This window comes from Emydura macquarii, unplaced genomic scaffold (assembly GCF_026122565.2).
Source record: "Emydura macquarii macquarii isolate MOO-44397 ecotype Brisbane River unplaced genomic scaffold, CSIRO-AGI_Emac_v2 contig_1348, whole genome shotgun sequence".
NCBI classification, from domain to species: Eukaryota; Metazoa; Chordata; order Testudines; family Chelidae; genus Emydura; species Emydura macquarii.
In genome coordinates, this window is record NW_027131485.1 from 13,302,610 (window position 1) to 13,315,489 (window position 12,880).

Consider the following 12,880-nt stretch of genomic DNA (forward strand, 5'->3'; position numbering starts at 1 on the left):
TCAGGCATGGTGCTGGCTTTGCCGGAGACAGTAAGGGGCTTCAATCAGTAGATGCCAAGATACTGGCTAGATGAGGGATTAAAGTTTATTAGACATTAGGGAGCTTTTCTGGGAAAGAAGGAGCTACACCGAGGGCACTGGGGTCCTACAAACTCTAAAGGGACCAGATTACTTGTAATTAAAATTGCAAGAGCTGGTAAAACTGCAGGAGCTGGGATTCTAGAGTCTGGCAAAGAATCATATGGGTAGGGTGGCATGATTGAAGGGGAAAATGCTAAAGGGCATAGAGAAAACTGATCAACCCCTCCCTGTCTCTTTGTTCCATAACAAGGGAACAACATTAAATTAAGGGCTGATTCCTTTAAAACATAAAGGAAACTTCACTTCACATAGCATCCAGTCACTTTCCAGAACAAACTGATGCAGTTTGTTATCAAGATAAACAGGTTTAATTTCATGCCTTTAATAACAGCTGAAATTATGGGTAACCACATCTTCTGCCTCAGGGTATTAAGATGTGGAAACTGGAAAGTATTGACTCACTCACCCACTCTGCCCAGTTGGCTGGGTGCATTACTGTGGATGTGTCACTCTTCTGTGAGTGACATGTTGGGAACTTCTGGGCTTGGGATCCTGGATCTGGTTCATGGTCTGACCCAAAGTGGCAAATCCTAATGCTAGGAGACTGATTCAGGCCAGTCTTAAAATATTCACCCACCTCTGGGTTAACAGAGTGCACTTTGGGGGGAAATGGTTGTGGGTAAGCTGGTCTAAAGTCTGCCCATCCCTCAGGGAGCTGCTTTGCCATGTGGTGAAGATTAAACTGGATGGCTACGAGCTGGAAAAGAATAAGGCTCAGTCTCTGGAGGATTATGTGAAGACCTTTCTCGACGCAGAAGTCAAACCCCTCTGGCCAAAGGGCTGGATGCAGGCCAGGTGAGTGAGAGTGAAGCAGGCAGTTACTTTGGACTCCTCTTGTTCCTTATTTCAGAGGATCTTGAAGCATGTCAGACATGAATGAGGTCTCTTGTCTCAGTAGCGTCCCCATCTCCCAGAGGGGAAGAAGCATCAGAATGTGGTTAAGTGACTGGCCCAACGTGTGTCAGTGAGTTAGTTCCAGAAGTGGGAATTGAACCTGAGCACTTCACTCTTAACTGCTGGTTCATGTTTCCTCATTACATATTCCAATGAGGAAGGCTGCACGAGTGGGAAGTGAAGTCACGTTGGTGCGACTGCCGTCTGTTGTCTTGATTGTTTGTTCAGTAGTTTAAAAGAAGGGCAAAGGTAAACTTCTGCTATAGGGATTCTTCATCTCCTTGTCTGAAGTGAGCTGGTCTATAGGGGAACAGTAGGTCCCAGCTTTTTATAACCATCAGTGATGAGTCTAACTGGACACCTACATGCCTAATTACTGCAGTTGTACGTGGAAATGAAGTTCACAAATGTGTGAACATTTGTAATGTGCGTTCAAAGAATGTGAGCTGGGCAGTGGGATTAGAAGATGGGTAAGGAGGATTCTGTACTTTAGAAGGATGCTGCTGGACTTGGACACAACTTGAGGTTTGTAAAACATCAACTTTTATGTGCAAATAATAGAAGTATTTCCATTGATGTGTTCTGAATTCCAAATAAACATTTAAAACGATGGACATTTCCAGCACTAGTAGTAAGGTAACCATTGCAATGTCCTACTGACTGCAAGAGAACTTGGACGTGAAATTGACTAGACAATGACTATGAACCAAAATTGCTTTCCAACCGCTCAAGCAAGACCATCCCTGCTCTTCAGAGTTCGCAGGCTAAGGGCAGACAGGCAGATAGAAGGCAGGGGAAAAGGAATGGGAACATCAGGCAGTTTATAAAGAAGACAACTCAATTCACTGTAAACAAGAAGGCAGAACTTAGCTAGACTGCTGGTGTGCTGAGACCACTGCTTATCATGCTGATAAATTTTGTCTTGTTTCCTTGTATTCCCCAGCGTGTCAGTATCCACCCATTGTCTCCTGTCTTATTCTTAGATCGTAAGCTCTTTGGAACACGGGACTGTCTTGCTTCTGTGTTTGTACAGCACCTAGCACAGTGGGGCTCTGAGGTGCTGTGAAAATACAAATGATATATAATGATGGTGATCTTGAAGAGGAACTTAAATGTGGATAGGATAGAGGTTTGTGGAGGAGTTCCGAGAGGCAGTTCATGTGCAATGTATTTTATGATCTGAGCTGAGAGAGACAGTTTGTGAAAGTAAGCTGGTGGGTTTTTTTTAAAAGTTTGTTTTAACAATCAAAGACATTAATAACCAAGGAGAAGGTGTATTAAAAAAAATGTAAACCCTGGCTGTATGTTTGAGCTTTTTACCCAGGCATCTGGAGAAGCAGCTGCAGTTATCCCTCTGTTAGCTGAACTGGGGTTGGTATTGCCATGCCAGTTTGTTTAGCCAGTATCAGTAGCAGAGGGCTTGCTGGGAAGTTGTAATAATTAATAGACTTGGAACCTGTGATGAGAATAGCCCTCCCTCCCCACTCCCAAGAAGGACTTGAATGGGGAGATTTTATTGCAGTAGGAGAGGGGCTTCCTGAAAAGAATTGGGGTGTCTAGTTATCAGCTTTCCCTGCCTTTGGCAGTTGGCTCATCTCAGCATGCATCATGGGATAGCAGAGCTTCATCTCCAGTGATCCTTGTCATTCTTGTGAGCAGAGCTGGCTAGAACTGCTCACTGGTCTCTTTGCTTTTCAGGACTCTGTTCAAGGAGACCAGGCGTGTGCATGGACACCTGACATCAATCCTGTGAGTATCTAGCAGCACTTGCCCTCCTCCTTGGTTACTGTTATTCAGTGCAAGGTTGGCTGCTAGCAAATAAAGTTCTCACCATTCATGCTTTGCCCCTACGTGAGGCCTCCAGTCTTGCTTCTGTGGATAGAGGCCTGGATGGATCATAGAGCAGAACCTCTACTTGTTCAGTTCTCTCCAGATGTAACTTGGCTTTGCACGAGCTGAGAGCGCCTCTTGGAAGTAGCGCAGCTGTTGTTTGCATATGACTTCACCTCCAACAATAGGTTTGCTGGCACATGCTCACCTTAAGATTCCACCAGATAAGAACTCTAACCTGGGCTGGGCTTTCCCACAGAGTTTAATTATTAAAGAGATGGGGCCATGTGTATGCTATGCCCTTGGATGAAGCATGGAGACCGTTTGTGCTTAGTTCCATCAGGAAGCAGATGGCACCCAGCTCTGTCATCTTTCTTAAACTTGGACTCTTTCTTATGGTCTGTCTGAAGGGGAGTCTGGGCCAAGCAAAGTAGCTAAGGCTCATTGTATGCAAGAAGGAGGGATACCAGTTTGCCAGGAGAACTGTGTAGAGTCCAGCTGGGATGGTGCCTGCCTTAATGACTGAGAGGAACCTTACTGTCAGAGTTTATCTAAGGATGCTTCTGGATCCATGATTTATCCTGGCATCCCAGATAGCATTTGTGGCTCGCTTGAGCACAATGATTGTGCCAGTTTCTCTCTGTGGCCTCTTGTTATAGTTATCTGTTCCTTTGTGACTTCTGGAATGCGTTATTGCAGTGCGCTCATTTCAACTCTGAAGCGACAGCTGGTGCAGGACATGCAGGCCAGTTGCTTTCGCTGGCAGTTGAAAGCGTCTTTCACCATGCTCCATCAACACTTCTGTCTCCTCCCCCACTTCTTAGTCCTCCTGGATGGAAGTCAGCTCTTTCTAGAGCAATAGCAAACCTCATGTGGTTTGCGTCCTAGCAACCTGAGAAGCTGCCTCTCTTCCTATGAATCTCAGTGGAGATCAGCTGGTGCACTCCTGCTAACAGCCCCTAGTGTATCCCTTAATTGGATTGTTCCCCAGGGAAGTTCAATGAGCCCTTACGTCTTTTGTCTCTCTCCAAACAGGGCGAAGAAGAAAGTTATGGCTCCTCCAAAAGTGAAGGTGAAGGTGAGTTTTGTTGTCTCCCTGCCTCTCGGTGGCTGTGCTTATCTGTCTTAGGTTGGGGAGGGATACTGTTGTACTGAGATGTCCCCACGTCAGGTGGTTGTACCAGAGAGAGAGGATGTTTCCTAGTCGCCACAGGTCAGATGCTGTCTTTGAGAATGGATGGGGTGGAGGTAAGCTCCAGCTGGTTCAAGGGTATTTGGATACTAGCATGCCTGTGTTTGATGCAGAGACATAACAAGCTCTGCAGACAGCACAGCAACAGAACAGGTATAAAGGATCTTGCTTTAGAACCACTGTGGAACACAAATATACAAACTTGCTAAGTTTCCGCCATACCACTCTTCTCTAAGGCAGTGGAGCATTCAGCGGTGCTCATAATGTGGGGAGAATTGAGTTTGTTTAGCTAAAACAGGGCAAATCTTCCTCCATCCAACTAGATTCCCCCGTGTCAGTTGGCCCCTGAAGTCTGTAGATTTGTCTTACACATTAACAGGACTCCTCAATTCCTGGTCTCCCCTGAAATCCAGCGGCTGTCAAGTCACTTGCCAGCAGTTACCTCTGTCTGCTGTATCCTTTGAGCAGGAGTTGCCTGCAGTAATGGCTGGCAAATATTGACTTTCTAAAGGCAGTCTCTTTACCCCCAAGAGGCTTCTTGTGGGATATTTCCAACCCAGCTGAGAGCAGAAAGGAACTGGAAACTGAGAATCTGTTCTGACAAAAGTTCCCTTCTAGCTTTGTCTGTTGTCTGTGTGAGATGGGTATGGGATGGTTGTTCTCTGGGTTGGCACCGACATGAGTAGTTTGCAGCAGGGCTGTGTGAGTAACTTGAATAAATTGTGCAAGTGGAAAAAAAGAGCAACCAGCTTTCCAGTGCTGTACAGCTGCAGGAGTTGCTCATGGAGTCTGCAGGCAAAGCAAGTGCCCAAGCTGTGCCTTTCCCAGCTTCTGCCACCTGAATGAATGGAATAGACAGCCTGGCAGGTTGCCTTTCATTCATTTTCAGCAGTAAACTTAAACTCTGTCTAGTCTGGAGTCTCACTCCTTGTGACTTTCTTGCAGGAATTCTCCAGCAAGCCAGATAAAAAGATGCCAGTTTCTGTTCCATTGATCCACTCAAGTGGCACAGTTTCTCTGTCTTCAGAGCCCCAGGGAGTGGCCATTGGCATCAGCTCCCAGACCAGAGAGCTGTTGTGTCTCAGCGCTGCCCAAGCACCTAGCAGCACTACCACCCCTGCCGCCTTCAGCATGGACGACTCCCTAGATGAGGATTTAATTCGTAACCCAACCTCCTCGCTGGAAGCTGTGTCCAAGGAATTGGCTGTGCTTAACAGCAGAGCCAGTGGGAGTCCTGATTTCACCCTTCCTGGACCCCCAAAGCCTCCTTCAGAGAAGATCACAAGTCTTGCAACTTCAGACGAGAAGCGGAACTTTTCAAAGTCCAATTCTTCTCCTACCCCATCCCCAGCTGGTTCTGTACAATCACCTCTCAATTTCTTGGCCGAGCAGGCCCTGGCATTGGGACAGTCCTCTCAAGACAAAAAGGCAGAGAGTTCTGGTTATAAAGAGCTGGCTTGCCAAGTCTCCCCCAGTAAAATCCTCCCCGATGCACACCAGCCCAAACAGAAGCACCACAGCCTGCAGCGAACAAGTCACGGGCCCCAGACGTCCACACCCTTGCCAGTTGCACAAGTGAAAGTCTTTCACTCGAGTGGCCAGCAGCAGAAAAGCTTCACATCCCCAGCTCCATTTGTCAAACTGCAAAGCCCCAAGTCTGTCTCCCCTGTGCCCCAGCGCTCCCTCCTCCAGACATCCAAGCCATCGACCAAAGCTCAGGGCTTCCATTCCTCGGCTTTATCTTCTGCAGGCAGCACACCAGCTTCTAGTAGCTCCCACAAGAGCCCTGGCTCCTCTACAGCATCCCTAAGCTATGCAGGAAAGCACTCGACCAGCTCCAGCTCTTCAGGGCAGTCCTACAAATCGCCCTTCATTTCCAGCTCCCTCTCCAAGCATGGAGCTTCTTCCAGCAGCTCCACGTCTGGAGTGTCTGCACATCAGAGCTCCTCCTCGGGCGGCTTGCTGTCGGGTGTGCAGACTCCCTCTCCAGGGCAGGTTTCCAGCCGTTCATCCCCAAGCTCCATGGTCAAGAAAACCCCCGTCTCTCAGAAGCTGACTCTAGTAGCGCCACCTGGTGGTCCAAATGGAGATTCTAGCGGAGGGACTCAGGGGGTAGCCAAGTTATTAACCTCCTCCCTAAAGCCAGCTGTGGTTAGTAGCACTGCGTCTTCTACCTCTCTGCCGGTAAGTACACTGCTGGGATATCATGAGAAATGGCATTGCTGTATCAAGCAATGTCTTGCTAAGATCTGCCTTAACGTGAAAGCTTCAAAAGTATTTCAGGTATTTCTTAAACTTATTATTTATTTATATTACTGTAGCATCTAGGAGACCTTGTTATGGACCCATTGTGCTAATACTGGACAAAGACTGCCCTGCCCCAAGCTGTCTGTTTAGATCCAGGACACTGTGTACTCAGATTCCATGGTTGTGGATTTGCTGCAAAATCCACCCTTTGCTACAAGTTTGGTTCTCTAGAATTAAAACTTTTGTTCTTTTTTAAAAAGAACCAAAATTCTTAGCCCTTTATGAGTTATGAAGAAAACCTTCTGAATTGTGACATGTGTAATATGTGCAGTGCATAACCTGTATTTGCAGGTAGCTTGAAACAATAGCTCAAAAAAATGTCCATTTCTGCTGCCCATTCAGTTCAATAGGATGTAAACTCTGAAATCAAGCGAGACAAGTTTCCATGGTGGATAAAAGTCATAATTTTTTTTTTTTTTAAATCAACATTATAAAATAAGATCTAAATCAGATTTCTCTTTTTTTTTATTGCTGATACTTTACTTTCTTCCCCTTTCTTCCCATGGTTTTAAATGGCCAAATTGAATATTTTATACTTGCTTCTTGAATTAACTTCTTGTTAGATTTTCAGATTTTACATAGAAATTTTTTTCTTCTAATAAGTTTCACATGACTGATGCTTGTCTGTGCCAAAAAAGACAAGTCCATTAAAGTTCATTAAAATCCTTACTGTGAGAACAAAACTAACTCAGACACAAAATGGATAAAAAAAATTTGCATGTTTGATTTATAAACATCACCACTTTCCAATACGTTGAACTTGTAGAAGTCAAGGAAGCTGTAAAGCTTCAAGCAGACTATAAGTCCTCCACAAGGGTTTACAGTTTGGAGTCAAATGGGATTGGTGCTAATAAATCATCCAGTTGTTTTTCAAAACACCACCTGTAGGTGCCTAAATATGAGTTTAGGAGCCTAACTTTAGGTATCTATTCCTAAAGATGTTGGCCTGTGTGTATATAAGAAAACGAGTTTTTAATGCATTTTAATACAGAATAACTTACTATTAATATTGAATAAAACATTGTTTTGAAGAGTCAAAGATGTATGCCACTGAGGCATTTTTTGCTACAATTTTTTGTTACAATTTTTTGCTGACACAGCTCTGTTGGCCAGGGATCACACCCTTTCAAACCCTGCCTGACACAGCTGTGCCGGAAAAAAGTCCCCAGTGTAGACATAGTAACACCTGTAAAACTGTGCTTTTACTGATATAGTTTATTTTATTCAGGGGGCCTAGAATAAGCTATGCCAGAAAAAGCACAGTTTTGCAAATATAAACTGCTTCCACACTTAACTGGCAAAACAGTCCTGTATACTAGTATATCTCGACTGGCAAAACACTTGTAGAGTAGACCTAAGAGAATTTTTTAAAATAAAAATGCAATTTTAGCCCCAGATGCTACTAATACATATGCACATATGTAACTTTAAGTATGTAGGTAGTTTCACTGAAGTCAATGGGATTACTTGAGAGTAAATTTACCTACCTGCTTAAGTGTTTGCAGGATTAGGGCCTTAATTTTCAAAAAATGTTTCCTGTAGCAATTATATCAAATTCAAGCAAGATACCCTCCCCATAGTGGCATTTAAACGTTACAGCATTTATAATTGAATTTAGTATCCACTTTAATCTAAAGTTTCAATAAAGCAAATGTAGTTGTCCAAACTTCAACCTGATTGAAATTCTCCTGCTCTAGAGATTTCAGTATTAACATTTACTTCATTGCTGGACACTAAAATGTGTGTGTTCAACACACTCAAAATGCCTCCCACCTCTTCCCAGAGGCTAAAATCCTCAGTTGTCTCTTACCCAGCTACCACAACCTCCTGCTCCTCCCTGACCACTCCCAGAATCCAATTCAGCCTGTTCTGCGCAGAACTTGGTGGTACACTGACAATTCAGGGGCTGCATAAAATCAATCGAATGTAGGATCTTATTAAATAAGATGGGGATTACTTACTTATATACTCACTTTTATACTTAATGCAGTGAACCCCTCTGTTTTCACCCCTACCCCCCACCAGAAAGCTTATCAATTCTAGGTGCCTTGATGTAATGATGGACTGTCAAGTCAGCCATTCATATCTACCCTTTTTTCATAATAAAAGAAGGGGGTGGGTTGAGAGGGGGTCACCATGCAGTTAAAAGGAAGCACATTTAAAATGGATTGAAAAATGTGTGTTTTACATCATTTCTAATTAAGCTGTAGAACTCTGTACCATGAATGTTACTGAGACCAAGAGCTTAGTAGGTTTCATCAAAGAACTAGGCATCTGAGTGAAGAATATTCTCAGTTGCACTGATAGAATAAGGATACAGGGTTATTGGAAATGAGCCCTGGTGCTTCAGGACATAAGCCAACAAACGGCCTGGTGTTAGTAAGAAACTTCCCATGTAGCAATGTTCATGTGTGATTGTCCATCATGGAAGTGTTAGACCTGCTTCTGAAGGATCCTTTCATTGTTGGAGACAGGATTCCAGACTAGATGGACCACTGGTCTGGTCCAGTGTGCTTGTTCTTGAGTTCCCCAAAACAGCACATCGCGACACTGGATTGTTTGCATTATGGATCTGGTCTTCTGGTATCTGGCAGGCATTCTGGAAGTGTATGTGGGAGGGTACTTTGGGTACGGAGGGAATTAGCATCAACTCTCCTGTGTAAACCCTCCTTGTTGAATGTGAAGGCTGATGAGGTGCCATTGTGTTTCCATTTTGACTGACTCTTGCTGTTTCATTCCCAGAAAGGAACCAGTGGAGCTGTGCTGCTAACCAGCTCTCCTTCTTTAAGTGTACTGTCTCCATCCTACAAGTCCAGCAGTCCAAAGCTGCCAGGTGCCCTGAGCTCCGCCCCGCTGGGGATTCTCTCTCCCATCCATTCCTTCCCTCTTCATGTCATCTCCTTCAGCTCGGACTCCTCCCCCAAGGCAGGGGTATCAAAGGATGCGATTGTCACGGGACCTGCACCAGGAACTTTCCACCATGGCCTCAGTCACAGTGAGTGCTTTCCCCTGTGTTTCTCATGCCTATGCTGTAGAATTGCAGGACCACCAGGACAATACTTTTAGACCATGCACATAGGCCCATCTCTCATGTTGTTGCTTTGTGCTTGTAGTTCATGCATTTGTGTCTTAAGCCAGTGGTTTTGGAAGACCTTGGGCATGTATCTGTAGTTAGCCCAGAAGTCCCGGCCATCCCTGTCTACCATTGTTCAGCAGAACTAGTACTGGAGGCTAAGCTATAGGCTCTAACTGCCGCAGCTCCTCCGCTTGTTTCTGTCCTCAATGTGCATTTGTTCTTTTTTTCCACCCCCCCCTCCTATCTTTGTTTTTCTCTCTAGGTCTTCTGGCTGGCTTGCACTCCAGCCCGCACCATGCAGCACCACTCCCACACTCTGCCCTGTCCACCCATTTACCGCAAAGTTTGCCAGGTAACTTGTCAGATGGTCTTGTTTGTCTTGTGCCTTGTGAGTCGTCATCTGCCTCGACGAATGCCTCATCTTGGGGTGAAAGCACCACTGCCTTCAATGTTGTCTTCACTGGTGTAGTCTTTGCTGATGCTCCATTTCACCAGCCTCGTGAGGTTTAGGATCCTTAATGTCCTTTGCTTTTGCTGACTAGATAGTAGAAATCTTCCATTCCGGAAAGACACTTACTCCCCCCAGATTCCCTTTGGAATTTCTCAGTGTCTTAAGTGGTTTGGCTCTTTGTTCTTGGTGCATGGTACAGGGCCATGCCACCAGGGTTAAGAGCTTTATGTGGTTTTGCACAACTTGCCAGTACTGCCTAGGATTGAATGTGCTAGTTGCATAAAGGATTGTCACCTACTACCCTAGATAAAGGGTGTTGAGCTATCTCCAGGAGGAGACACTGCTGCCAGCCCCAGCTTTACCTGATGTTGATCACGTGACTTTTTTGTGTGAAAGTTTGTTGTGACCCCCGTTCGGTACCTTCAGAACCAGCACACAGTGCGAGATCTGTGAGGAGCTGGTGGCTTTACTTCTCTGTTTGGTTCTAATTAGAACAATTGCTGCTGTGGCTTGTGTGGCACATGGCAAAGCTGCATAACGATAGTAGCCTTTTATGGGTCTGGGAGCAGGGGGGAACAGGGATACAGTTGGTGCTCATGGAATCAAGATCCAAGAGTAGAGTGCTGTGCAAACTTGCCCATGCAGTGCTGCAAGTGCAGCTCAGTCCTGATCGATGGCTTTTCCTGCCGTCTTAATCATGGCCAATGCATCATATAGCTGTATTAATGCAAGTCAGTCCTGACATACAGTACTTCCTGCTGCTGTGTTTCACACTTGAACAACGTGTCATTTATCTGGGTGAGTGAGGCAGCTTATTTTTGCTGTGGCAAGGTCACTGGGAGTGGGTGACCCTCTAATTAATCTAGCCTAGTAATGTAGTGTAGTACCCTGTGTGATCTATTGTCAAGACATGTTCCTCTGCTGAGCAAAGATATGGACACCGTGCATTAATGAGAACCCACAGCATTCCTCTTCCCCATTCCATCACCCAAGTCCTGACTGAGGAACAGTTTCTCTCCACTAAATACGCAATAGAGTTATGGATGTGGAGGAGCAGAGAACAGGGCCCACCTGTAGTGACTAGATGGGTGAAATCAGTAAGCTGTATCTGTGACATAGATATGGAGGAGATGAAAAACTTTTGCTTTACATTATGTGGATAAAACTACTTTCTCTAGGGAGCAAGATGGTTCTTATTTTTTTAATTAAACAAGTCTTACGAAATGTATTCTGTGTGCTACTAAGAAGAATCTCCTTTCTCTTTATCAAAGGAGAATTGGTGACTTGATCATGGTCTACAAGTACCTACATGAGGAGAAGATTTCTGATAGTTGACAGATGATCATGATGCTCCCTTCTGACCTTAAAGTCTATGAGCTCTTTAGTAGAAAGGCACATGAAATTGCAAGCCCATTAGCAAGGATTTTTAATGAATCTGTAAACTCAGGCAGTACTGTATGGCTGGAAAGTTGCTAACATGGTTCCTATTTTTAAGAAAGGGAGGGGGGAAGTTATCTGGGTAACTACAGGCCTGTTAATTTGACCTCAGGAGTATGCAAGGTCTTGGAAAAATTTTTGAAAGAGACAGTAGTTAAGGACATAGAGGTTTATGGTAAATGGGATAAAATACAACATGGCTTTGCTAAAGGTAGATCTCTTTTTTTTGAGAAAATAAGTTTTTTTTTAGATGAAGGGAATGCAGTGGATCTAATTTACCTAGATTTCAGTGAGGCATTTGATATGGTTCCACATGGGGAATTACTAGTTAAATTGGAAAAGATAGGAATTAATATGAAAATGGAAAGGTGGATAAAGAACTGGTTAAAGGGGAGACTACAGTGGGTCAGACTGGAAGGTGAACTGTCAAGCTGGAGGGAGGTTATTAGTGGAGTTCCTCAAGGATTGGTCTTGGGACCAATTTTATTTAACCTTTTTATTACTGACCTTGGCACAAAAAGTGGGAATGTGCTAATAAAGTTTGTGGATGATACAAAGTTGGGAGGCATTGCCAATACTGAGAAGGATCGGAATATCATACAGGAAAATCTGGATGACTTGTAAGTTGGAGTAATAGAAATAGGATGAAATTTAATAGTGGAAAGTGCAAGGTCATGCATTTTGGGACTAATAACAAGAATTTCTGCTATCAGTTGGAAGTGACAGAGGTTGAGGAGAGATATGATTGCTCTCTATAAATACATCAGAGGGATAAATACCAGGGCAGGAGAGGAATTATTTAAATTCAGTGCCAATGTGGATACAAGAACTAATGGATTTAAACTGGAAGTTTAGGAAGTTTAGACTTGAAATTAGATGCAGGTCTCTAACCATCAGAGGAGTGAAGTTCTGGAATAGCCTTCAAAGGGGAGCAGTGGGGGTAAAAAACCTAGCTGGCTTCAAAACTGAGCTTGATAAATTTATGGAGGGGATGGTATGATGGGACAGTCTAGTTTAATAATTGACTGATCTTTGACTATTGGTAATAGATATGCCAATGGCCTGTGAAGGGATGTTAGATGGGGTGGGTTCTGAGTTATTACAGAGAATTCTTTCTTGGGTGTCTGGCTGATGAGTCTTGCCCACATGCTCAGGGTTCAACTGATTGCTGTATTTGGGGTCAGGAAGGAATTTTCCCCCAGAGCAGATTAGCCAATGCTCTGGGAGTTTTTTGCCTTCTTCTGTAGCATGGGGCACGGCTCACTTGCTGGTGGATTTTCTGTACCTTAAAGTCTTTAAACCCTGATTTGAGGACTTTAATAACTCAGTCTTGGGTTAGAGGTTTATTACAGGAGTGGGTGGGTGAGGTTCTGTGGCCTGCATTGTGCAGGAGGTCAGACTAGATGATCATATTGGTCCCTTCTGACCTTAGAGTCTATGAGTCTATAATGAGATCCAGTGGCCAGAAGCTGAAACTAGATAAATACAGACTAACAATAAAATGCACATTTTTTAACTGTGAGGAATTAACCACTGTAACAATTTACCAAGG

The 12,880-nt window shown here is 44.3% G+C and overlaps 1 protein-coding gene across 6 annotated transcripts in view; it reads left to right on the top strand.

Moving 5' to 3' along the window:
- The window catches only part of UBN1 (ubinuclein 1), a 32,655-nt gene that overhangs the window by 16,102 nt on the left and 3,673 nt on the right, over positions 1-12,880 (top strand). For 5 of the 6 annotated variants that reach the window (XM_067551255.1, XM_067551257.1, XM_067551254.1 and 2 more), the window contains 6 exons: positions 793-936; positions 2,734-2,784; positions 3,901-3,943; positions 5,003-6,241; positions 9,107-9,359; positions 9,703-9,792. In XM_067551255.1, coding sequence (XP_067407356.1) covers positions 793-936; positions 2,734-2,784; positions 3,901-3,943; positions 5,003-6,241; positions 9,107-9,359; positions 9,703-9,792 — 1,820 coding nt within the window. The remainder of the gene's footprint in view (positions 1-792; positions 937-2,733; positions 2,785-3,900; positions 3,944-5,002; positions 6,242-9,106; positions 9,360-9,702; positions 9,793-12,880) is intronic. The other variant, XM_067551256.1, reaches the window with a different exon arrangement.